This window comes from Geotrypetes seraphini, chromosome 2, assembly GCF_902459505.1.
Source record: "Geotrypetes seraphini chromosome 2, aGeoSer1.1, whole genome shotgun sequence".
Taxonomy (NCBI): Eukaryota; Metazoa; Chordata; class Amphibia; order Gymnophiona; family Dermophiidae; genus Geotrypetes; species Geotrypetes seraphini.
In genome coordinates, this window is record NC_047085.1 from 157,802,107 (window position 1) to 157,829,265 (window position 27,159).

The following is a 27,159-nucleotide window of genomic DNA, read 5'->3' on the forward strand; positions in this document are numbered from 1 at the left end:
GATGAGCCAGTCATCAAAGTACAGGAAAACCTGAAGACCATGGCTGCACAGAGGTGATGCTACTACTACTAGGCGCTTGGTGAACACTCTGGGAGGTGATGCCAGGCCGAAGGGTAGCACTCTGAATTGAAAATGGTGATTTCCCACCCGAAATCTGAGAAATTTGCGAGATGCTAGATGAATGGGAATGTGAGTGTAAGCCTCTTTGAGATCCAGAGAGCATAACCAATCGTTGTGATCTAGAAGGGAATACAAGGATGCTAGAGACAGCATCCAAAATTTTTCTTTGACAAGAAATTTGTTGAAGGCGCGAGCACGGGGAGAGGAGAGGATAGGGGGCGTGTGCTGGACAAGATGGCTGCGAGTAGCTGGCGTTGAGCATTCATGAAGGCTAAGTGCTGTTAGTTTTTTTACCTGGACCGGTATAATGGTCAAACGGAAGTCTAAGCTCCGGGTTTTCCCGGAAGAATCTTTGATGGCAGCCGCGGGCCCGATGGACGCTTTTCTCCAGCGTGGGGCTGGAGCGAGTCGACCGGAGTTTTCTTCGGCAGGGAGAGACGCGCTGGCTGAGGCGTCAGTTCTCTCCCTCGAAGCAACATCACTGTCTCCGGAGGAGCGGAGTCCTCCGAGTCGCCCGGGGGCGTTAGACCAGCAGATGGAGGTCGGAGCGCCCCAGGGTGTTTCCTCACCAGCGCTACCAAGAGCGGGGAATGTCTCGGAGAGCGGTGAAGGGAAGCCAAGTGAATTATCTGTGCACTTGGAGAAATTGAACCTGCAAATTCCTCAGGATTTTTTGAAATTGAATGTATCTCCAGCAGAGGTAACTTGCTTGCAACAGAGGGTCATGGGTCTGAACTAACTCCCGTGCAGAGGCCCAAAGTTTTCACTATGGAAACATTATGGGAAGCAATATCTACTTTGCAACTCTCTTTAGGATCCCAAATGCAGCAATTTACTACAAGATATACAACTGTTGTTTCTGAAAATATGGAACTGAAAAATAGACTATCTAGTGTGGAAACAAAAGTGGATGGACATGAGACCAGAATAAAATCTCTGGAGTCCCAGGCCTCGGTGTGGGTCAGGGATAGTGGAAATCTTAATTTTAAAGTTGAAATGTTGGAAAACATGACCAGAAGATGTAATCTTCGGATTATAAACTTTTCAAAACTTTCAACTATTTCTCCACAAGATATGTTTAAGAAATACCTGAAAGAGATTTTGAAAGTGCCTGAAACTTCTTATCCACCTCTCACTAAAATATATTACTTGCCAACTAGGATTTTGGGTCAGGAACCAGGCCAGCAGAATTTGTCTGCTGATAGTTTGGACCTAACAAATTTCCTTGAGAGGTCGGATAATGAGCCACCGGCAACTGCGACGCTGCTGGTACAGTTTGCTATAGACTCTGACAGAGAATGGATGCTTAAGATGTTTTTTAAGTTTAAGAACATACCATTTATGACAAAAACTGTGAGAATGTATCCTGATGTGTCAAGGTTGACCCAAAAGAGAAGAAAACAGTTTCTCATTTTGAGACCGAGGGTCATACAGCTGGGTGCTACGTTTGTACTCAGATACCCCTGTAAATGTGTGATGGTCTATCAGGGGAATAGACATGTTTATTTTGAACTTCAGCAGTTGATAAAATTTATTTCTGCAAAAGAGCAAATTTAATATTCCTGAGAGAATTGTAGTTACAACCCGCTTAGTTTAATTAGGTTCCTTGCCTCTACTCAATACCATCTGTATTTTCTTAGTAATGTTTGATTGAAACTCAGCTAAAGTAGCTTTCTCCCCCTTTATTGAGGTCTAATTTTGTTCACAAGTCCATAACTCTTTTTCTAGAATAGATTATATTTTTGTTTCTAATCAATTAGTACATCAAGTCACACAGGCTATCATTGATCTAATTATATTATCAGATCATGGTGGAGTGTGGATTGAAATTAAAATAATAGATCAAAATAGAAATAAACCTATATGGAAATTAAATAATACACTGCTTGCAGATACTGACTTTTGTACAAATCTTATGGAAAAAATGGAAGAATATTTTCAAATTAATGATATAGAAGAAATTTCCATAGAGACTTTATGGGATGCTTTTAAAGCATACATTAGAGGACAAATTATTTCTTATTCAGCAATGCAAATAAAAAAAGAAAAAAAACAATTTACAGAATTAGAAAAACTAATAAAGTCTCTAGAATCAAAATTAATTGAAAAATGGGATTATTTGACACAACAAGAATTGTTAAAAACTAAAGGTAAATATAATGAAATTTCTTCAAAAATCATTAGAAAAGATTTATTTGTACAACAAGCTCTGTATTATGGAAATTCAAATAAAGCGGGAAGAATGCTAGCAAATTATCTCAAAGAAAAAAAAACAAAAACAAAAATAATTGCAATTCAAAATGAGAATAGAGAAATGTTATCTCACAATGATCACATAATGAAACAATTTTTGAAATTCTATAAAAAATTGTATTCTTCCGAGCCTTATTCAGAAAAGGAAAAAGATGGTTTAGAATTTCTAAAGTTAATAAAAGGACCGAAAATTCCTGAACATATAAAACGAAGTTTAGAAGAACCAATATCCTTAAAAGAATTAGATACAGCATTGAAGTCCCTTAGGGTTGGATCCGCTCCAGGTGGAGATGGTTATACAGTAGAGTTTTATAAATCATTTCAAAACATTACAATGCCCTATTTATTAAAATTATATCAGACACAACTAAATAAAGGTTATATCACAGGTACTATGGCTGAATCAATAACTATAGTTTTACCTAAGCCAAATAAAGATCCCACTTTGGTTTCAAATTATAGACCTATTTCTTTAATAAATGTAGATGGAAAAATTTTGACCAAGGCATTAGCATTAAGATTGGCTAAAGCTCTCCCTTTCATTATTGATATGCATCAGACAGGTTTTGTTGCTCAAAGACATTCATCTCATAATACTAGATTGGCACATCACATGTTATATTTGACAAAATCCATTAATGATCCAACATTCTCTATTTCATTAGACGCTGAAAAAGCTTTTGATAGAGTGGAATGGACCTTCATGTTTCAGGCAATGGAATGGTTTGGTATAGGATCCGGTTTTATACAAATAATAAAAGCATTGTATAACTCCCCTGTTGCTAGATTATACATCAATAATAATATTTCAGAAAAATTTATTTTGCAAAGGGGAGTTAGACAAGGATGCCCACTATCTCCACTGCTTTTTGATATCGTTTTAGAACCCTTGTTATTAGCTATAGAACAAACAAGGGAGATACAGGGTATTCCACATTCAGATAGAGAATATAAATTATCAGCATATGCTGATGATATTTTACTTTATTTGAGAAATCCGGAAACAACCATTCCAAATTTGCTTGAATTGATTGAAAAATTTGGAAAATTTTCAGGATATAAAATAAACTGGAATAAATCAGAAGTACTTCCACTCAATGTACATTGTACAAAAAGTCTATTTGATTCATTTTCTTTTATTTGGAAAGAAGAAGGAATAAAATACTTAGGAATTTGGATTACAAAAACTGTAGATGAGACAATGAAAATTAATGAAAAAAATATATTACAAAAAGTGTCAGAAATGTGTGAGCAATGGAATCCTCTGTGCATATCCTGGTGGGGGAGAATACAAACTGTAAAAATGATGATATTACCAGTAGTTTATTACCAAATGGGTATGATACCAATTTTTTTTCAGGGGTCATTTTATAAAAAACTGGATTAGATGTTAACAAAATTTATTTGGCTTGGAAAAAACCCCAGAATTGCTCTAGTATCATTACAAAGACCAATTGCGGAGGGAGGGGTAAATTTTCCAAATTTTTATAGGTACCATCAAGCCTATATTATGCGTCAGGGTATGTATTGGATCCTCCCAGAACCCATTGAACATATACCAGATTGGTTCTGGTTAGAATGGAGATTAATGTTTCCTTTACGTCTAAGTCAAGTTATGAGTATTCAAATGCCAAGGTTATATAAGGATCACAAAATATTGGTTGATACTTGGAAAACTATAAGATATATAAGTAATCTAACTCATATTCCAATAACTAAATCAACGACTCAAACAATATGGCTCAATCCAAAGATCAAAGTTGGCGGTTTTAAAATTATCTGGAAACATTGGATGATTGCTGGAATTCGGATTTTAGAAGATGTAATAAATAAAGGTAAACTGCTTGAATTTTCACAATTGCAAAATAAATTCGGTTTGAATAAATCACAATATTTCAGATGGATGCAATTGAAGCAGGCCATTCAGGTAGGGTTCCCTGAATGGAAAAATCTTAATAATTATCATAATATAGAATTCTTATGTTTTCAGATAGATTCCATGGGTCACCAGGCCGCAAGGTGGTATAAATTAATATCTGAATTTGTATATAAAAAGAAAAAAAATGGTCTTAGAGATATTTGGAGCATTGAGATTAAGCATCAGATCAATGCATCTCAATGGCCACGACTTTGGTCTTGGAGGATAAGATGTACACTGTCAGCATCTATGAGACAAACTTGGTTTTTTATTTTACATAGAGCTTTATGGACCCCTACACGTTTACATAGAATTGATAGCTCTAAGTCTAATAGATGCTGGCATTGTCATCTTGAAGCAGGGACATTAGATCATCTTTTATTCTATTGTCCATTCATATTAACATTTTGGAAATCAATTTGGCCCCAAATCAATAGGATGTTAGAAAATCCTGTAGCCTTGACATACGATACAATTCTATTTGGTACTGCAATGAGATCTCAAAGTCAAATTTCATCAAATAACAACAAACTTTTATTTATAATGACTGGAATAGCAGTACAACAAATTACACACAATTGGAAAAATTGTGACAGATTGAACTATAATTTTTGGTGGAACTCAGTTTGCCATATATATAAAATGGAACATACATTTGCAACACAAAAAGGATATATGGATAAATTCAAAAAGATTTGGGGACCATTAACAAAATATTGTAATAATTGAATTTCATTTTCCCATAATAAGAAAATAGTTAAAGAAGAAAGGGAGGGAGGGGATATGGGAGGGGGATTTATACTCTTTATTATAAATTATAAATAAAATATTATTAATAGATGGTATTCTTACATGAAAACAATGTAATAAAGGGAGGGGAAAAAGGTTAATAATTTAAAAAATTGATAAAATCATTACAATATATATGTTGTATAACTTTATAAGAAAAATAATTACAGTTATATGATATATAAAATCATAAGAAATATAAGATAAGAAATGTTATGTATAAAATACATTATAGAAATATCAAGTGTATTATTAAGATAATTGTATGAAAATTTATGACACTTGTTGTTAAATGAAAAAAAATCAATAAAAAAACTTAAACAGAGGTCTAATTTTTCCAATCCAGTATAATTAGAATTTTAAGGAAAATTTTTCCTATTGTACTGTACTATTGAATTGTTTATTTTTCCTTTTTGCTGTTTTATTTACCTTTTTGATTATAATGTAACAATGGTTGAGACTGGTATTGGAATATTTCTTTGAATTGACTGTTTATTATGTCAAATTATAAAATTAAATAAAGAATTTAAAAAAAAAAAAAAAAAAAAGAAATTTGTTGAAAGCTCTGAGATCCAAAATAGGTCACTGATCCCCCGTCTTCTTCGGGACAAGGAAGTAACGGGAGTAAAACCCCATGCTCTGCTGTTCCAGAGGAACTTCCTCGATGGCACGGAGACGAAGCAGAGCCTGAGCTTCCTGAAGAAGGGTGGTCTGTGATGGATTGAAAGGATACTCTCTTGGGGGAAGATCCAGGTTAGTGGAACCTAAAGGAAGTGAAGAGAGTAACCCTCTCTGATTATTGTGAGGACCCAGAGGTCTGATGTAATTAGTTCCCATCATTGGTAAGAAAGATGGAGACGACCACCAATGGGGAGAAGAGAGGACAGAGGTTGAACTCTGTGTTAGATGTCAAAAAGACTGAAAGGCCTTGGGTGCAGCAGGGGTCTGAGGTTCATGCTGCCGCTGCTGTTGCTACTGCTGTTTCTTAGGAGGTGGCCTTGAATAAGGTGCTGGCTTTTGAGGAAAACGCCTCTGGTAAGATGGAGGAGGCCTTTAACCCTTAGCAGTGGAAGGCTTTGACCTAATTATGGAAGCAAACAACTTCTCATGCTCAGATAAGCGCTTTGTAGCTGCCTCAATGGAGTCATCAAATAACTCACTGCCCTGGCATGGGATGTTGGCCAGACGATCTTGTAGATTCGGGTCCATATCTACGGTGTGGAGGCAGGCCAGACGGCGCATCGCCACCGAGAATGCAGTGACTCTAGAGGACATTTCAAACGCATCATATGCAGCTTGAACCATATGTATGCGAAGTTGACCCAGAGTATGATGCATGTGTTGAAACTCAGGAAGCTGATGTTGAGGAAGATACCAAATGCTTCAGATAAGAAGTAAAGGCAAAGTTATAGTTCAAAATTTGGTTTGTCATCATTGAATTTTAATACAGCAGACGGCCAAACTTGTCCATGGTTTTGCCCTCTCGGCCAGGAGGGACAGTGGCATAAACTTTAGCAGGATTGGTTCTTTTTAAAGAAGACTCCATGAGGCCATTAGTATGTTTGTTTAGTTGGTGTATGTCTAATTATTTAAAATGTTTGTCTCCCAGCTATTTTAAATTACAATGTACAACTCATCGTACCTTTGGAAAAGCGTTTAATCAAAATTTAAATAAATTATGAAACTATGAAGAGATTGATGGGATAATTTAGACTTCTCAAATTCCTTACAATGGACCATCTTATATCGTGATTCCATCTTTGCTGGCACAGCAGAAATGGAATATGGTGTATCAAGATTTCTTTTGAAAGTTTGAGAAAGAATGCCATTCATGGGTAATTTGAGAGAATCCCTAGGAGGATGAGACATACCCAGTTCTTCCCAAAACTCCTTAGAGTATTTTGAGTCAGATTCCAAAGTGATGTTAAGATCTTTACTCATTTGGCATAGAAATTTTGTAAATGACACCGGATCTGAAGAGGTATGACCTCGTTGAGGAGAAGGTGAATGAGAACCCCTCGAGATATCTTTCACAGCAGAGAACGAAGGTGAAGCCTCTCTGGAGTATTGATACCTGAGATCTGAATCCAAGGGCAAAGATGAAAATGAACACCCACTTCTGGAATGAGTCGAACAAGCATACCGTTGTCATTTCGAAGAACCAGCTGGTGAAGAAAACTTCACAGAAGAAGAACTCGACTGACGAGAATGGTGAGGCTCTACAACAGATCTCCTTGACAAAGGAGTTCGTGGTCTCGAAGGGTCTTGATAAACGAGGCCTGTCTCGAGAAAAAGACCTGGGCCTCGATGAATACCTCGACAAATTTTGTGGGGAAGAACTATGTATGCCCCTTGTTTCCATTTCTAGATCATTTATAAAGTTAAATATGCATCATTCTCAGTACAGATCCCTGGAGCACAATGCCTTTCTCTATCAATAAAATTGATCATTTAGTCCTACCATGTTTCTATCTTTTAACCCGGTGTTTCACAAACTTTTTTCTGCCTTGGCATACTAAACTCGGGCCCATATCGATGTCTGCACATGTGCAGAGGCCCTCCAGATGCAGGCCCTGAGCTTGGGGTCTTCCAAAACCCAGACAAACTGCTGGGTTTTGGAAATCCCTCTATCTGCTAACCCTGAAAGTATGTCCGGGGATGGGGTGGGAGTGGGGGGGTGGGAGCAGAGTTAGAGAGGCAATAGCCGACTCGCCCACAGGGTGTCTCTCGCAGCACAACTGGAATCTTGCCACAGTACACAGCTTATAATTCACTCTTTTAACCAGTCCCTAATCTGCATTAGGACATTGCGATAAGAGACAAGAAACATTCATTCCGAAAATGGAAAAAGGACAAAACCGGGAAAGAAATGGAAAGAGCACAGGAAGCATCAAAAAGAATGTCACCGCGTGGTTAGAATAGCGAAAAGAGAATATGAAAAGAGGCTAGCCAGGGAAGCAGGAAATTTCAAACTGTTCTTCAGATATGTTAAAGGGAAACAGCCAGCTAGGGAGGAGCTGGGACCGCTGGATGACAGAGATAGAAAAGGAGTGGTGAAGGAGGAAAAAGAGGTGGCGGATAGACTAAACATGTTCTTTTCATCAGTATTTACAAAGGAGGACACATCCAACGTGCCGGAACCGGAAAAAATCTTCACAGGGGACCAGGTAGAAAAATTAACATCAATGGAGGTAAGCCTCAAAGACGTACATAGGCAGATATATAGATTAAAAAGTGATAAATCTCTGGGCCCGGACGGAATCCACCCCAGGGTTTTGAAGGAACTAAAGGAGGAAATAGTGGAGCTACTACAGCAGGTTTGTAACCTATCCCTGAGTACAGGCAGAGGATTGGAGGATTAGAGGAGGAGGATTGGAAGATAGCAAATGTTACACCCATCTTCAAAAACAGATCAAGAGGTGATCCGGGGAACTACAGACCGGTAAGTTTGACTTCAGTTCCGGAGAAGATGGTGGAAGCGCTGATAAAAGACATCTAGAAAGAAATAAACTGATGAAAACACGCCAGCATGGCTTCTGCAAGGGAAGATCGTACCTAACGAACTTATTACACTTCTTCGAAGGAATTAACAAACGAATGGACAAAAGGGATCCCACAGACATCATATACTTGGATTTCCAAAAAGCCTTTGACAAGGTACCCCATGAACGCCTACTATGGAAACTGAAGAGCCATGGGGTGGAAGGAGATGTACATAGATGGATCAAAAATTGGTTGGCGGGTAGGAGTGAAGGGCCATTACTCTGACTTGAGGAGGATCACAAGTGGTGTTCCACAGGGGTCGGTGCTCAGACCGCTGCTGTTCAATGTATTCATAAACGATCTAGAAAACAGGGACGAAGTGCGAGGTAATAAAATTCACAGACGACACCAAAACTATTTAGTGGAGTTGGGACAAGAGAGGACTGTGAAAATTTACAAAGGGACCTGAACAAACTAGAAGAGTGGGCGGCGAGATGGCAGATGAAATTCAATGTAGAGAAATGTAAAGTCTTACATGTGGGAAACAGAAACCCGAAGTACAGCTATACGATGGGAGGGCTGGAAATGGGTGAGAGTACCCTAGAAAAGAACTTGGGGGGTAATGGTGGATAAGACAATGAAGCTGTCGGCACAGTGCGCAGCGGCCTCAAAGAAGGCGAATAGAATGCTAGGTATTATCAAGAAAGGTATTACAGCCAGAACGAAAGAGGTTATCCTGCCGTTGTATCGGGCGATAGTGCGCCCGCATCTGGAGTACTGCATCCAATATTGGTCACCGTACCTTAAGAAGGATATAGCGATACTCGAGAGGGTCCAGAAAAGAGCAACATGATTGATAAAAGGTATGGAAAACCTTTCGTATGCTGAAAGACTAGAGAAACTGGGGCTCTTTTCACAGGAAAAGCGGAGGCTTAGGGGGGGACATGATTGAGACGTACAAGATCATGAAGGGCATAGAGAAAGTGGAGAGGGACAGATTCTTCAAACTTTTGAAAACTACAAGAACAAGAGGGCACTCGGAAAAATTAAAAGGGGACAGATTCAGAACCAATGCTAGGAAGTTCTTCTTCACCCAAAGGGTGGTGGACACCTGGAATGAACTTCCAGAGGGTGTGATACGACAGAAAATGATATTGGGGTTCAAGAAGGGATTAGATAATTTCCTGAAGGAAAAAGGGATAGAAGGGTATAGATAGAAGAATACTATACAGGTCCTGGACCTGATGGGCCGCCACGTGAGCGGACTGCTGGGCATGATGGACCTCTGATCTGACCCAGCAGAGGCAATGTTTATGTTCTTATGCTTATGTTCTTATTGCTCCTATGCAATGGTTTCTTTTAATTTTTTCAAGTCTCTCACAAGGGACTTTGTATTTTATTTTCTTCCAAATTTCTTTTAGCTATTTATCTCCGATTCTTCACAAGTTTGCATAATGTTTCAAAATTGCATAAATATCAAAAAAATAATTTCAAAATATATATTTAACTATAGGAATGAAATTCAGAAAAAAAGGCATCATTTCGCTTAACTGACAACCCTATTATTATACTAAAATAAAACACAACAGCACTAAATTTCATACTAAGGGAAAAAAATGTTACTAATGATTGCTTAGTTTATTTTTGCTAAAGAATATCTTCATCGCTTGGTGCATTACCTTTGGGATTTTTGCTCCTAGGTCTTGATACTGCTTTGGATTCTTCAAGAAATTCACAAATTCCATAATCTCTAATTTTGCCTCTTCACAGCCAGCCACATCTTTAAATTTTACATCAATTTCATCTTTGAGGATTTTAGCTGTGGTTTCGCCTACACTGAAGAGACCACCCATTCCTCGGCCTGGCCGGCTGCCAGCAGGTCCTCTTCTCAGTGTATACAGCAAAAAACCAATGATGAGGACTGTGGGAAGCATGCTCAGTAGGAAAGATCTGAAATAAAACAATCAATTGTGTCATACAAAAATTGCTGATTCTCAGATAAAACTGGTAGTTAAGAGAACTGGTTCTGCACATGGTCACAAACCTGGTCTGACAAATGGATTTCTCTAATGAGCAAATCAATTAACCATCCTATCTATAAAATTGCTATTAATGTATGGGTGGGTGGGATGGGACTCTTTTATATCTATATATTTGGGGGAATATAAGTAAGATTGTCAAGTGATTAGTTAAAATTTTTCTGATTGTTTATTATACACTTGTAATATTTGAAAATGAATAAAGATTAAAAAAAAATAAAAAAAATAAAAAATTAACCATCCTATCCTTGAACATAGGGTCTTTGGAGCAAAGATAGTAACCGGATGAATTCAGTTACCATATATATTACGAACACGTTTGTTCAAACTGAATTACTGTTAATCAATTATAATTTATTTGAACATGAAAAAGCCAAGCTGATGATGTCAAAAGCAGAATCTGAAAATGTGTGTTTTGCAAGTACAGTGGTTTACGAGCATAATTCATTCCAGAAGCATGCTTGTAAACCAAAGTACTTGAATATCAAAGTGAGTTTCCCCATAGGAACTAAGGGAAACTCGCTTGATACATTCCCACCCACCCCGGCCAGCGGTGCTGCTCCACCTTAACCCCCCCCCCCCCCCGAGGCCACCGGTGCTGCTCCACATCCCCATCCTCTGCGATCCGACATCCCCCCCGCCGCGATCTGGCATCCCCACGCACCCACCAAGATCTGCTGTCTTCCTTTTGCTGGGCCTTGAGCATCTGTGCATGCTCAAGGCCTTCTAGTTCTCACTCTCTTCAAGATTCTTATTGCTGGCCAGCACTGAATATTGACTTAGCTGGTTAAGTTTATATAGCAGAAAAAAAAAGGATATTCAATGCTGGTCACTGGAAACGGCCCAGCATTGGACATCTGGACTCACCACAACTGCAGATCTTAGTCAGACTGCCTTCTATGGTCTGAATATTGGCCCCTTAGCAATTTAAGATTTAGTGATTACATGACCGTGCAGGACTTTGTTCTACATTTTTACTGTTTGATATATTGTTGTTTCATGCTTGGACTGAGCACATAATAAATTTTAATAGAAAAGAAATTTGAATCAAAGCCTGGGACATATTCATGATGGAAAAATCAGTTCATAAATCTGGTAGTAAGAGCTTGTGCTTTTGACAGATTAGGCAAATTGAATATGCTGAGACTCAGAGGACAGATTAACAAGTGAACACAGCATGCAAAGCATGGCTCATAGATTTCATTCCAATCCCTCTGAACACACATTTCTATGTATCTGTGTTGCCTGTGTTTATGTGACTCCTTTTTGATCTGGAGAGGGGAGAGGCTATTTTAGTACAGTAGTACGCAAACATTGTTAGTTTGCAAAGAAAAATAAAAGGAAACCCAAGTGTGATTATGAAAATTATACGGTTCAGCTCCTAGGTTTTGGACTAGAATTTACAAAAAAGAAACACAGATCTAAAACCACTCAGCGCCAAAACAGGCGTGTAGCAGCTGGGGGTAGGGAGTGGAATCAGTATAGCATTATTTTCATTCCATGTGTGTGACACTAGAAAAGTAGAGAGGACGAGATTGGCAGTTTTATGATTCAGTATATCAATGTTCGATGGGCAGTAGCTGAAACTGTTTCTCCCATAGAAATGCACAGGACCAATTTTTGGAGGACTATTTCTTTGAACCCTGGTCTGATCTGGCTCATTTTTTTTAAATTAACATGTATTTTCACCCATTTCTATCCCCTATGCCAAATTTTGGTCCCATTCCATTAAATCTGACAGTTTTCCTCCAGTCAGATAGACATTCTTTATGCCTCATCTATTATATTTTTTTGAAAACCCATAAGATTGGAAAGAATAACACGTAATTACAATAGTCCTATTATATATTTAATTCCCAATATCTGAAAAGCTTCAGTATTCTTGGTAATGGATTCTCCCTCCCTCCTTTTACTTGGGACACCCCACTGTAGCAGTAGGCAGCCATCTGTTGGTACAACATACTAGTGTAATTATCTCAAGCAAACAAAATCAATATATGTTCTCTCAGGATTTCCAAAGCTGGCATCATGCTTTTTGCAGGTTTCTGGGCCTCACAGTCAGACCCAGAAACCCACAATAAGCGAAAGTCAATATACAACTGGATTTGTTAAACTATCCTTGCAGCTTATTCAGTAGACTTATGCTATGTTCTGTGCATGTATCTTATACTGTAGGCTGCTTCTTACCCATCGCTTTCTGCTGAGTACACCACGGGTAATCTCTTCTCTCCCTCAATACCCAACTCTTGCTGTGCTGTTTCCAGATTCCGTTCAAACGTGTCCACACTGCCAATATTAAACCAGACATACTGCTATAAAAGTAAAACAGAGAGTATGAAGATCACTAACTGTCCAGTTAATGTTACAGCAGAGGTCAAGCCACTGAAAAAGCACATGAAATGGCCAAGCTACTGACCTTTGAAAAACAATCAAGAAGAGAGGAACCCAAATTTTTCTCTATTTGAACCTAAAGCTTCAATCTGACACAACATGTTTTCTTTGGACAAAATGTACAAGCCTTAACAAATCCTGTATGCCAATTAACCATGATGACTTAATTTCCCTTTGGTGCCTAGGATTTTTGTGCCACTGCTGAAATTGGTGCAATCTTCTCATCTGCACTGTGTGGCTTTCAGTCAATTTAAGCTGTGCGGTGCAGGAATTTCGGCAAGACATCATGTCCTGAGGCCAGCACAAAAATTTCCGAGGTGCACTGCTCAAACTCACTGAGAGTTGCACAACATAAAGGCAGCAGACTGCAAGGTAAAAAAGGGATAGGGGGCTCTGGCTGTTGACCGCTAACAATAGTGACTGGGAGAGTACAGGGATAGTTGGATGGGGATTGAAACAGCGAAGTTGCTTACCTGTAACAGGAGTTCTTTGAAGACAGCAGGGGAATGCAGCCACACGTAATAGTGAAGTCCTTAGATTGATCCTGTATGTCTCGTGCTCTCCCCTAGCTAGAGTAAGCTTTTAGCTTACTGGACATGTGCAGGCCTGCTGCTATCTGTAGCTCTTCTCTAGCCCTGTCAGTTTTGTCGCTAGCTATTATTAAGTAACTAGGGTTATGAGCATGGAAGGTGGGAGTGTAAGTGTGGCTGCATTCCCCTGCTGTTTTCAGAAAATCCCTGTTACAGGTAAGTAAAATTGCTTTCTTCGGAGACAAGCAAGGCAGATGCAGGCACACTTAATGGTGAGTCCCTAGCTACGAGGAATCTGAAGGATGGTGGTAAGTCTTCATGGTGAAAGAGGTTTCATAGAATGGATTGTCCAAAGTGAAGTGTCCTGTGCTGTACTCTGGTCCAAACAGCAATGCTTAGTGAAAGTATGCACTGAAGACCAGGTTGCATCTTTGCAAATGTCTTGAAAAGGTACTGCGTGAAAATTAGCTACTTAGGAGGCTGTTGCACCTAAGTTGTGAGTACCAATTTCTCCAGATAGTGGATGATTTGCTTTTTTTTGTAGCAGAATTCTATGCATTTGGATATCTACATGGAAATAGTCCTTTTAGAGGCTGGATGACCTGAATTGCCTGGGTTATATGTGATGAAAAGTTGATTGGTGTAACAAATGGTTGTCATTTGCTTGAGGTAATAGAGAGGAGGGCTCTCCTGTAATCTAGGGTGTGGAGGCATTGTTCTGCTGCAGAGCTATGTGGGAGAGGAAAGAACAATAGCAGCTCTATGGCATGGATACACTAAAAATAGTCGCTCTAGCCAAGTGGGTTGCTATGGGCCGATTCATTGTCCGATTGTAAAACAGCGATCGATGTACGACCAACTTTGCATGCAAATTAGTTTTGCGGAGGTCAGCTGTAATCCCATCCCACCTGTTGCTGGAAAAGCAACTTTCACACATGCACAGAGCCAGCAGGGGAAGCCCTAAAGCAGCTTTCTGCCATTCAGCTGATCAGGCCAGGAAGACTTTTTTCTTTTTAATGGGGACAGATGCTGTGCATATTACACATGCACAATACCCATCCCCGTTTAAAAAAAAAAAAATTGTGACAGCCTCACTCCCTTCTGCCTTAGTCACCTGGATCCCTCCACGTAGATCACACGACTCAGATCCCCCCCCTTCCCCGGCAAAGATCTTTGGCAGGAGGGATGAGCACTCCCTCCTGCCTCTGCCACCAGGATCCCCCCAGACAACCCCCCCAACCCCCTCACCAAGAAGATCATGGCCACCTGGACACTCTCCCTCCTGCGGCCACCCGGAAACCCTCACCCCCGAAGATCTTCAGGAGAAGGGATGCCCACTCCCTTCTGTTCCTACCATTCGGCTCCCCCCATACCTTAAAAAGAGGACAGCAGGAGGGATGCCCAATCCCTCCTGCCTGCACGATCGCTTCTTCAAAATGGCAGACATTCCCCTTCCCTGTGTATCCTGTGTTGTACTGGGAGGGGCCTAAGGCCCTAACTGGCTCAGCAGGATAAACTGTGCGATCTTCGTGGAGGGGTCTGGGTAGCAAAGGGAGGAGGGAATGGGCATCCCTCCTGCCAATAATCTTCATGGGTGGGGGGGAGAAGTGTCTGGGAGGCCACGATCTTCACAGGGGGTTGTCTGGGTCACTTGATCTTCATAGAGGGGTCTGGGTGGCTGAGACAGGAGAAAGTGGGCATACACCGGTGGGGGCAGTGAGAGGTAGTGGGTCCAGGTTGCACGATCCGAGTAGAGGAGTCCATGTTGCTGAGACAGGAGGGAGTGGGTATCGCTCCAAAAGCCTTCCAGTTTGTTTATATAGAACATCACTACTTGGTTGTCCATTTGTATGAGTGTGTGTTTGCAATAGATCCAAAGCTTGAATGTTCATAGGGCACAATATACTGCTTGGAGTTCTAGATGGCTAGATGGCTGATATGGAGGAGCCAATTTTTGGGGCTCCAAAGGCCCTGTGTGTTGAGATGATCCAAATAAGGTTCCCAGCCTGTGTTTGCAGCATCTGTAGCTACTATTGTTATTTGAGGCAGTGGAGGCTGAAACAGGCAACTGGCCTGCAGAGAAGTTGAGTGAATCCACCACATTAGTGACTTTTTAATGGAGGATGGAAGTGGAATCTGACATGACAGTGATTGAGTTTTTTGATTCCAGTGCAACTTGAGGTTCCACAGCTCGCATATAGAGATGTGCATGTGGTACCAGTGGCAGAGAGGCTGCCATGTGGCCTAGGAGACACAAAATTTGTCTTGCTGGTCAGTGTTGTGACTGTCTCATCCAGCTGCAAAACTGAATGACTGCTGGGTGCCTTTCTACAGGAAGACAAGCTCAAGCTGCAATAGTATCTATGCACCTATGAATGTGAGTGCCCATGTCAGAGTGAGAGACGATTTCTCGTAGTTGATAAGGAAGCCCAGAGACTGAAAAGTGGATAAAGTGTCCTGTATGGTGAGAAGCAAGCAGTCTATTGAATGGGCCACTAGAAGCTAGTCGTCAAAGTAAGGGAAGATAGTGGCTTCACTTGTGCAGGTGCACTACTAGCATTGCTTGCACAGGTGTGCTATTACCGCTAGGCACTTTGTGAATATTCTTGGGGCCAAGGAGAGGCCAGAGGGAAGTACTTTGCAATGATAGTGATGGTTGAGAAATTTAAAGCAAAGGAAATTCCAATATGAGGGGTGAATGGGAATATGGTTGTATGCATCCTTGAGGTCCAGAGAGGCCAGCCAGTTGATGGAATTATTATTGGAATCAAGATTATTCTGAACTTTTTTCTCTTGAGGCAAGCAATAAGTGAACGAAGATCTAGTATTGGATGTAGGCCCTGTGTTTTTTTGAGGATCAGGAAAAAACTGCACTGTTGTTCGGGTACTTTCTCTATGGTGTTGTTTTGAAGAAGAAGAATCAATTCTGACGCAAGAAGCAGAATGTGGTGATGAGGAGTATGGGAAGATTGATGCTGAACACTTGGATCCTTGTTAAAAAAGTTGAAACAATATACTTGAGAAATTATGTTCAGGACCCCTCTGTCTGTTGTGATTGCTTGCCAGGTAGGGAGGAAGTGACTGAGCTGGCCTCCTACTGATAACGTGTCAAAAACTTAGGGATGCTTTGATTGTAGGAACCTGATTGCTGGATGCCTGTTTTTTTATCTCTTTGACGCTGTTTTTGTGAGCAAGCCTGGGGTTGCAAACATTGATAGGTAGGTCTATTATATGGAAAAAAAAATTGTTTAGGGTAGTATTGTAAAAACTGCTGATAAGGTCTACTGTAGGACATGGAATTAGGATTCCTTCTACTGTATATTGTATTTCCTACCCTCCTCCCTTTTTGTTTCCTGTATGTGATTTTATCTCTCATGGAATTATGTCACTGCTTTAGATTGCTATCGCTACACAAGGACATGCTGAGGAATTCATTAGCCTATACGGCATGATCAACTGGAGCTAAGTCAGCCTTATTGGTGCTTTAATACTATTTAAGACAAGTCCCTTTTACATTTTTTAGGGCTGTGCAGTATTTTTTTGTTTAAGAGATTATATATGCTTTATGTTCACAGTAAGTTTGTGTGTTTGGCACTAATATACACATGTGGGTAGACACTATGATTGTGTATAGCATTGAGTGTTTACTCAAGCATGGGTTATAAGAACATAAGAACATAAGAACTGCCATCTCCGGATCAGACCTTCGGTCCATCAAGTCCGGCGATCCGCACACGCGGAGGCCCCGCCAGGTGTACACCTGGCGTAATTTATAGTCCACCATATCTTTATATGCCTCTCTTAAGGAGATATGCATCTAGTTTGCTCTTGAAGCCTAGGACGGTCGATTCCGCAATAATCTCCTCTGGGAGGGCATTCCAGGTGTCAACCACTCTCTGAGTGAAGCAGAACTTCCTGACATTAGTCCTGAACCTGTCCCCCCTTAGCTTCATTACATGTCCTCTAGTCCGTGTCAAATTGGACAGTGTAAATAATCTTCTCTGCTCTATTTTGTCGATTCCTTTCAGTATTTTGAAGGTCTCGATCATATCCCCACGCATTCTCCTTTTCTCAAGGGAGAACAATCCTAGTGTTATAAGTCTATCCTCATATTCCAGTCTCTCCATACCCTTCACCAGTTTTGTTGCTCGTCTCTGCACCCTCTCCAGCAGTTTTATATCCTTCTTTAGGTAGGGAGACCAATGTTGGACGCAGTATTCCAAGTGTGGTCTGACCATTGCCCTATAAAGCGGCATTATAACTTTCTCCGATCTACTCGAGATTCCTTTCTTTATCATGCCCAACATTCTATTTGCCTTCTTTGCCGCTGCCGCGCATTGTGCCGACGGCTTCAGGGTCCTATCTATCAGTACACCCAGGTCCCTTTCTCCCAGTCGGAGAACTTCCCATTTATGCCCACTCTCTGCTTTCGGTTTTCCAGCCATTTGCCTATCCATCTTTGTATATCTCCCTCTATGCCATGGCTTTGTAGTTTCCTGAGAAGTCTTTCGTGTGGAACTTTGTCGAACGCTTTCTGGAAGTCCAAGTATATTATGTCCACAGGCTTCCCACTATCAATTTGCTCGTTTACGGTCTCAAAAAATTGGAGTAAATTCGTCAAACATGATTTCCCTTTCCTGAATCCATGTTGACTGGGTTTCATCAAGTCGTGTGCGTCCAAGTGCCGGACTATGCTATCCTTGATCAGTGCTTCAACCATCTTGCCGGGGACCGACGCAAGACTCACAGGCCTATAGTTGCCCGGTTTCCCTCTCGATCCTTTTTTGAAAATTGGCGTGACGTTCGCTATCCTCCAGTCATCCGGTATCTGTCCAGTTCTGATTGTCAGGTTTGCAAGTTTGTGCAATAACTCTCCGATTTCAACCTTCAATTCCTTTAAGACTCTCGGGTGAATTCCATCCGGTCCAGGGGATTTGTCACTTTTAAGTTTGTCGATCTGATAGTATATCTGGTCTAAGTCCACTTCAACTGTGGTGAGGCTGTTCTCTATTTCTCCTGGAAACACTTTCTCTGCTTCAGGTATTGTTGAGGTGTCTTCCTTCGTAAAGACAGACGCAAAGAAGGAATTTAGTTTGTCTGCGATTTGTTTATCTTCCTTGATGTACCCTTTTCTTCCCTGGTCGTCCAGGGGTCCCACTGCCTCTTTTGCAGGTTTTTTTCCTTTCACGTATCTAAAGAAGGGCTTGAAGTTTTTGGCCTCCTGGGCTATTTTTTCCTCATAATCCTGTTTGGCATCCCTCACCGTCTTGTGACATTTCTTCTGATCATCTTTATGTTTGTTCCAGGCTTCGGTTGTCTTTATGCATTTCCATTTTTTGAAAGAGTCCTTCTTTTCTTTTATGGCTTCCTTCACCTGTATGGTAAGCCATGCCGGTTCTCTTTTGCTCTTTGTTCTCCGATCTTTGGAAATCCTCGGAATGTAGAGATCTTGTGCTTCTGTGATAGTATTTTTCAGTAGGGACCATGCCTGATCTACCGTTTCAAGTTTGTCCACCATCTTCTCTAGTCGTTTTTCTACCATGGCCCTCATGCGATCGTATTTACCCTTTTTAAAGTTTAAGGTGGTGGTTAAGGTTTTGGCATGTTTCCCTTTCCCGATGTCAAGTTTAAAGTTGATTACATTGTGATCACTCGTTCCCAGTGGAACCACGACTTCCACTTCTGTTATCGGTCCCGTGAGGCCATTTAGGACCAAGTCCAAGGTGGCGTTGCCTCTTGTCGGCTCTTTTACCTTTTGTTCCAGGAAGCAATCCCCTAGCACCTCCAGGAACTTGGCCTCCTTGCCGCAGTTGGAGGTTGCTAGTTTCCAGTCTATCCCTGGGAAATTGAAGTCTCCCAATATAATTACATTGCCCGTCTTGCATTCTTGTTTGATTTCCTCCATCATTTCTGAGTCAGTTTCCTCCGCCTGTCCTGGGGGACGATAGTAAAGGCCAATTTTCGTATCTGCACCATATTGACCAGGAATTTTGATCCAGAGTGACTCAAGCTTCTCTTTCATTTCTGTTGTAACCATTTCAACAGAATCTATTCCCTCCTTAACATATAGAGCAATACCTCCACCTTTCTGCCCTACTCGATCTCTTCTATACAGTTTGTATCCCTGTAGTACTGTGTCCCATTTGTTTTCTTCATTCCACCATGTTTCTGTTATGCCAATGATATCCAATATGTCATGTCTCGCTATTGTCTCTAGTTCCCCCATTTTGTTACCTAGACTTCTAGCATTTGTATACATACATCTAAATTCCCTTTGTGTTACCTTTTTGGACCTTCTACTCTTGGCCGTCCCTATAGTTTCAAATACGGTATCCTTTACTGCTCCTGTGTTATCACCCTTGTTTGCTGTGTGGTCGTCCTCTCCTGTGTCTGAGTTGTCCCTTTCTGCTTTTTCTCCCTTATTGGCTGTGGGGTCGTCTTCTCTTGTGTAGGAGTAGTAGTCCTTGGCTTCTTCGTCGGGGCATCCTGCTATCCGTGCCATCGACCGGTGGTCGACTGTCGGCTTTCCCCTATCTTTCAGTTTAAAGCCTTCTCGATTGCCTTCTTCATGTTGCCTGCCAAAACTCGTGCTCCTTCCTTGTTGAGGTGTAGTCCGTCCCTTCTGTAGTACTTGCTTGAAGCATTGTTCGCTTTTTGCGTTCATCTGACTTATCAATCCACACTGAGGTCTCCCATAAAAATATAAAATAAAAATTTGTTTATAAATTATATTCAAAGGAGCTGGCACTTATCTTCTCCTAGACATAATTCTCTTTAGAACTCTTACAATTTAGTATTCTTACAATTGGGTTTTTCTAGCTTGATTTATTTTTATTATTTACCATTTTAAAATATTTTATTGTACACCTCTTAGACTTTCTTAGATAGACGGTTTATCAAAAATTTAATAAATTTGAAACTTGTCTCTATTGATCAACAGGGTATGCTGAGAGCTCCCTGATTGCTGTGGAGTTCTCTTTGAGTTGTGAGATTGTATCTTTCACTTTCTTACCAATGAGCTGCAATTGTGACAACTGCTGTTCTGGAGACCATATCATAAGCGTCATAGTTAGATTTGATGAGGTGACACGTGGATTCCTGCAAAGCACCCAGGAGGGTTGCTTAACCTCAGAGGAGGTGACTTCAAGCTGTTGGAGGACTGAATGCTGGAAGTGCAAAATTTGGCACTGATGGGCTATGATTTTGGAAGCCGTCATAGTACCCTGGTAATCTTTCTTATCTACTGAATATAAGATATGGCAGTCTTTTCCTGGAAAAGCGTGAATTGCATTTTGGATATTTTAGATTTTTTAATAGAATGGTGCAGCAGCTGTTGTAAATCATGGCCAGAGGCCTTCTGCACCTTTTATTTGAGATCAAAGCATCTAAAGGCAGTGGAAAGGAAGTTTCTGCCAATTGGAAAGCAGGAGGTCTTGAAGTACCTGATGTACTGGGAGTGAGATTAGTTCCTTAGAAAGTGTTTCACAAGACTGGAGTATGGTTTGGAAGTCTTTTAGTTTGCAGGTGTAGCACTCTGATTAAAGTTAAGGAGAGATGAAACACTTTGGAGGAACTTAGGATAAGAGTATGTTTCCAAATCCTCCAGCTGGGCAGGTAAATGTGTAGGAGTTGGATTCTGGATAGTGGGAATTTCCTCTTCAGGGTCTGACCATTGTTCTGGAGGTACTGAGGGATGAAGATAAAAGGACAGATAAATGTAGAAGAGCCCCAGTCCAGATACTGGAGTAGATCTGGAGAAGGAAGAGACACAGATCCTGACGGGGTGGAAAATGGAGGGGATAGAAAATCTGGCTGAAGAAGTGCAGTACTATCTTGGATGAAACGTTGAAGGAGCATTAGGAAGGAGGAAGCTGATTTGGCCATCTGAGAAATTCCCTGAACAGGGGGTGGCTAGGATGATTATTTTAGAGGTAGAGGAGCTACAGTTGAAGAGTCCTGAGGCTTCTGTTTGGTTTTAGCTTTACTTTTAGTGGGAACGGAAGAAGAAGGGAGTGGGGTTTAGAAACACTGGTTGAAGTGTCTGAAGTCTTCTGATGTTGTTAATCCCTGGAGGAGTACAACGAAGCTGAAGCAGGGCCCATGGGAGCTTTCCCTTCAAGCTGCTGGCACTTTGATGACTGCGCAGGCCGCACCTTGTCACATAGTAGAGGAGCCGTTAACTTCAGGGAAAGGGAGTAGTGGCTCTTTTTTCTTCCAGCACTTCAGGCTCATCAGTGAGATCCCCTGACTTTTTTCTGTTTGCTGCTGTGAGGAATCACTAGCTCACCTCCTCCAGCGGTACCGATACAGGGCCCTGAGGGGATGAAGTATGAGCACTCATTGGTGGTTGCAATGCTAACATTTTCTAGCCAGAATTAAGAGCTGTGAAAATGAACGCTGTTGATTCCAGTACTTGTCTCCGATGCTGAAGCAATTCTGTGGTGGTCCTAAAGGTTGCCTGTTTCATTCAGTTAAGGGCTTTCCAAAAAAGATGCTGCGGTAAAAAAGAGTTGGGTTTTTTTTGGACATCTCTTCCAAGAGCTGCTTGTGACAGGAAACCTATCAGGTTTCCTCATTTGTCTGATCTTTATTTTTTTCTTTAAAAAAAGGTTAAATCTTTCTTCAATGTGTGTGTGTGTGAGTGAGAGTTGCAACTATTAGGAGCAGCTAAAGAAAAAACGAACAGGGCTAGGGAGGAGCTATGGATAGCAGCAGTCCTGCACATGCCCAGTAAGCCGAAAGCTCGCTCTACAGTCTAGGGCAGGGGTGTCAAAGTCCCTCCTCAAGGGCCATAATCCAGTCCACCACCGCTAGTAATCCAGTCCACCACCGCTAGTTGCTGAGCCAGTTGGAAGGCTCAGAGACTCAATTTTGATCCTTCCTACCTTTCCAGACACAGCCACCTTCTCCCATCAACTGACCGAAATGAGACTCGGGCGTGGGAGAGCACTCCGCCCCTCCCCACCACTGCTAGTCGCTGAGCCAGTTGGAAGGCCCAGCAACTCAAGTTTAAACACTTCCTGCCTTCTGCTGACCCTACAACCCCATTCCATCGACGGACCGAGACGGGGCTCGGCGCAGGAGGGCACTCCACCTCTACCTACCAACAGAATGGTCGCCACACTTAGCACCACCATGACAACCACACCACCAAAATACCCACAAGCAATCCTACTAATAACCCTGCTCCTAACCAACTGGAAAGCAACTGCAAACAACATCTTTCCAATACCAACTATCGCAAATTCCAAGAGAATTACCCAACCAACCTGGTATCTCACAATAGACAGAAACTCAAACCATCAGACTTACACATACCAACCCACCCCACAATCAACAAGAAGAAAACCGACAAACCCATACAAGACCAAATACAACCCCACCAAAGATCACTCATATACCCGAAAACAACTCACAACACACCAACAGACTACACTACTCTCAAATGTGCATATGTGAACATCAGAGCCATAGGCCCCAAAACAGAATGCAAAAAAAACTGGATAGAAAAAGATAACCTAGACTGCCTTTTCCTCACAGAGACCTGGCTTACCTCTGACTTGGACCCCAGAATAACTGAAGTTTTTCCAAAGAGCCACAAGTTAACAATGGTCTGCAGAGAAAATAAAAGAGGAGGAGGAATTGCCATCATAGCCAGAAAAACCATAAACTTAAACATACAAGACAAAACAACCAACCCATTCATGGATTTACTAGCCTGTCAACTTTCAAGCACATCACTCAAAGGAACACTAACATGCATACTCTGCTACATAACCCCAAGTAACTGGAACACAGCAAAACCAATATTTGAAGAATTCATATATCAAAACTCACTAACAACAACCTACAACCTAATCCTAGGAGACTTCAACCTCCATCTCAAAAACCAATCCTGCAAACATGTAGAAACCTTACTATCATACCTTGAGGCATTAACATAAAATCCTAGATCCTTAAACCACACACGAAAAAGGGCACCAACTCAACATCGCAGCCTACATGTCCCAACAACCCACACAACCAGAGATCCGAACATCAAACAGAAAATGGAACCATTCCCTCTGGTCTGATCACTACACATACTCCTTCGAAATCAATTGGACCAATAACAAAAGCATTCCAATTACTCAAAAAATAACCTACAACTCACGCAAACATATCGATCCCACCATATTCTGGACAAAAGCAGACACCATAATCCAATACTACACATCCAAAGACTTCATCTCACAATGAAACCATCTAAGTACTGCAACCCTGGACGAGCTAGTCCCAGAAAAACCCAAAACCAAAATCCACAGAAAATCAGACAAGTGGTTTGACAACGAACTGCTCCAACTCAAAAGACAATGCAGACAACTAGAAAGAAAATGGAGAAAAAGTAGCCAAGAATCCACAAAAACAGCATGGAGAATAACGAACCAAAAATACAAACAAAAACTGAAAGAAAAAAGACAGACATACTACTCAAAGCAAATAGGAGAAGGACCCCAAGTCACAAAAAAGCTATTCCAGCTACTAAAAGATCTCACAGATACCACACCCTACCTAGCCAACAGCAACTCCCCCCCTTCCTCAGCCACCCTCTTAGCCACATACTTCAAAAGCAAGATCGCAAACATCAGAGCCACGTTCAATGGAATTCCCACTCACATAGAAGAGAACTTATTTTCCCCCACAGAAAAAGAATCAGTTGCAGCAGACAGAACCTGGTCCCACTTCTCACCCATAAAATGGTCAGACTTCAACAAACTATATAATAAATACAGCCATGCAGCCTGTGACCTTAACCACTGCCCCCCATACCTATTGAAAGCCTCAAGTACACTATTCCACTCCCTGCTCCTATATTGGATACAATTTCTACTCTTAGATGGACATTTCTCACAAGACCTCAGCGAAATCATCATAACTCCGATACTAAAAGACCCCAAAGGAACAACGGACCAACCATCTAACTACAGACCCATAGCCTCAATCCCACTGTATGTCAAGCTGATGGAAGGCCTCGTAGCCATGATCTTAACCTCATTCCTAGAAAACCACAACTTACTCCACCCCACTTCAGAACCAACTACAGCACCCTACTAGGAACACTAATAGACACAGCTAGACAACATCGCTGTACAGGCAAGAAAATCCTTCTCATACAACTAGACCTCTCTGCAGCCTTCGACCTGGTAGACCATGACATCCTCCTACAAACATTAGACTCCATAGGAATCTCAGGCAAGGTACTCTCATGGTTTAAAGACTTCCTACAATCCAGAACCTACAGGGTTAAAACAAATAAAGAAAAATCAGAACCATGGTCCAACCTCTGCGGAGTTCCCAGGGATCACCTCTTTCTCCCACACTATTCAATTTATACATAACCTCCCTCAGCTCATACCTAGACAAACATGGCTGTAGCCCTTATCTGCCGTCATCTTTCTATGTTTCTAACCTCATACAGCTATGCAGATGACATCACCATTCTCCTCCCCTTCGACCACCCAGAATCCACCATGACAGGCACAATACATAGAACACTCGAAACAGTAGCAACATGGATGACAGAACACAAACTAAAGCTTAACTCTGACAAAACAAAATTCATCCTCCTAGAAAACAGTAAAACTCCAACCTTAACAAATCTAGTAATAAACTCGATCTCATACCCCATTCAACCCACACTAAAACTTCTTAGAGTACTGTTTGACAGAGGCTGTACCATGCAACCACAAATCAACAAAGTAATAAAAGCATCATTCATGACTATGAGAAACCTAAGACAAATCCAAAAATTCTTTGACAGGAAACAATTCCAAATTTTGGTACAATCTCTTATCCTTGGACTAATAGACTACTGCAACATACTATACCTCCCCTGCCCAGCGACCGTGATAAAGCAACTACAAACAATACAAAATACAGCCCTAAGACTCATCTACTCATTGAAAAAATATGACCACATCACAGCAGCATACCACAACTCACACTGGCTCCCAATACAAGCAAGAGTACTTCAAATTCTACTGCCTACTATTCAAAGCTATTAATGGAGAAAACCCAACCTACTGGAACAACCGACTAACACAATCCACCTCAACCAGGCACAGGCGAACCCACTCTCTATTCACACACCCACCAACTAAAAATGTTAAACGAGGAAAACTATATGACAACCTAATGGCCACCAAAGCAGCTAAACTAGACAGACAAATCACCAATCTGCTGTCTTCGACCACAGACTACAAAACCTTCAAAAAAGAAACCAAAACCCTACTCTTCAAAAAATACATAAAACCTATCTAACACGACCAGTTCCTTCCCAAACTCCACCTACCACACACTCCACCCATATCTAATCTAAAATGTTTTTAATTACCCAACATGTATCTCCTTAACTTCTTGACAATTCTTATGTAATTCTTACGACATATCTTATGTAATGTTACAATTCTTGTAACCTCCTGACAACTCTAGTGTAATCAGCCTTGAACAGCAAGGTAATGGCGGAATAGAAATCACTAATGTAATATAATATAAGGATTTCCCCAATGAATATGCATGAGATCTATTAGCATACAATGAAAGCAGTGCATGCAAATAGATCTCATGCATATTCACTGGGGAAATCCTAAAAACCCGACTGGATTGCAGCCCTCGAGGAGGGACTTTGACACCCCTGGTCTAGGGACTTCATCATTAAGTGGGCCTGCATATCTCCTGCTTGTCTGGTGGGGACAAAATAGGAATAGAAGCTCATTGCCGACTTCCTCAGGCAGTACAGTGCTTGGGTGCTAACTTGTAATGATCATTTTCTATAAACTTAACATTTTCCACTAAAGTCTATATTAAAATTTTAGAGCAGCTTCCTGAAAGCCTCCTGTATGTGAACAAGAGCTTCACAGACTACTTCAATGTGAAACTAGTTGCTGTAGTTGTCCTGGAGAAACACACTCACTGACAGCTGAACTACACTCTACAGACCTTACAAGAAACTTGTCCAAAGATGGAGACAGTACAGTATCACTCCTGGAGAAGTCTGTTGGGATGCACAGCCTGCATATATTCTATTCTAGGTTTGGGTTGTTATATGCAGTGACATATCTATGTTGTTGTATTTCATTACCAAACGTAAATAGTAGAAAAAAACATGACATTTCATGTTTTCATCATTTGTTAACAACAGCATGCACTATGTGGAAAGGGGGTACACTCTGTGGAAAGGGGGTGCTCTCTTTACTGATAATGGATCCACCATGCATGTGTGAACCATTGCGCAAATGCAAACTTGTGCATGCATACACACTCTATCAGAAAAGTGTGTATTCTATTTCTGAAATAGTACAACATAATGCATACTATTAACGAAACCTGACAAAATGAGCAAATTAAGTACAGTTTGAATAAAATGAAAATATCTATATACATGGAAAACAATGTGAAACGAAAATTTTCTGGCTGCCTATCCTATTCCATATCACTAAACCTACAGCTTGAGAACATACATTTCTGAACCAAGTACTAGTGTGTGATGTTTACGTTTATTGCTTCTTGATATACCACTTTTTCTAACTGTAGGAGTTTTTTTTACCCAATCAGGTACTTTAAGTATTTTCCCTATCTGTCCCAGTGAGCTCACAAT

General features: G+C 41.0%; 1 protein-coding gene across 3 annotated transcripts in view; it reads right to left on the reverse strand.

The window, feature by feature from the left end:
• AFG3L2 (AFG3 like matrix AAA peptidase subunit 2) overlaps nucleotides 1–27,159 on the reverse strand; it is a 101,189-nt gene that overhangs the window by 39,567 nt on the left and 34,463 nt on the right. For 2 of the 3 annotated variants that reach the window (XM_033934115.1, XM_033934113.1), the window contains exons 7-8: nucleotides 12,790–12,914; nucleotides 10,243–10,513 (exon numbers count right to left, since the gene is read on the reverse strand). In XM_033934115.1, the coding sequence (XP_033790006.1) occupies nucleotides 10,243–10,513; nucleotides 12,790–12,914 (396 nt within the window). The remainder of the gene's footprint in view (nucleotides 1–10,242; nucleotides 10,514–12,789; nucleotides 12,915–27,159) is intronic. The other variant, XM_033934114.1, reaches the window with a different exon arrangement.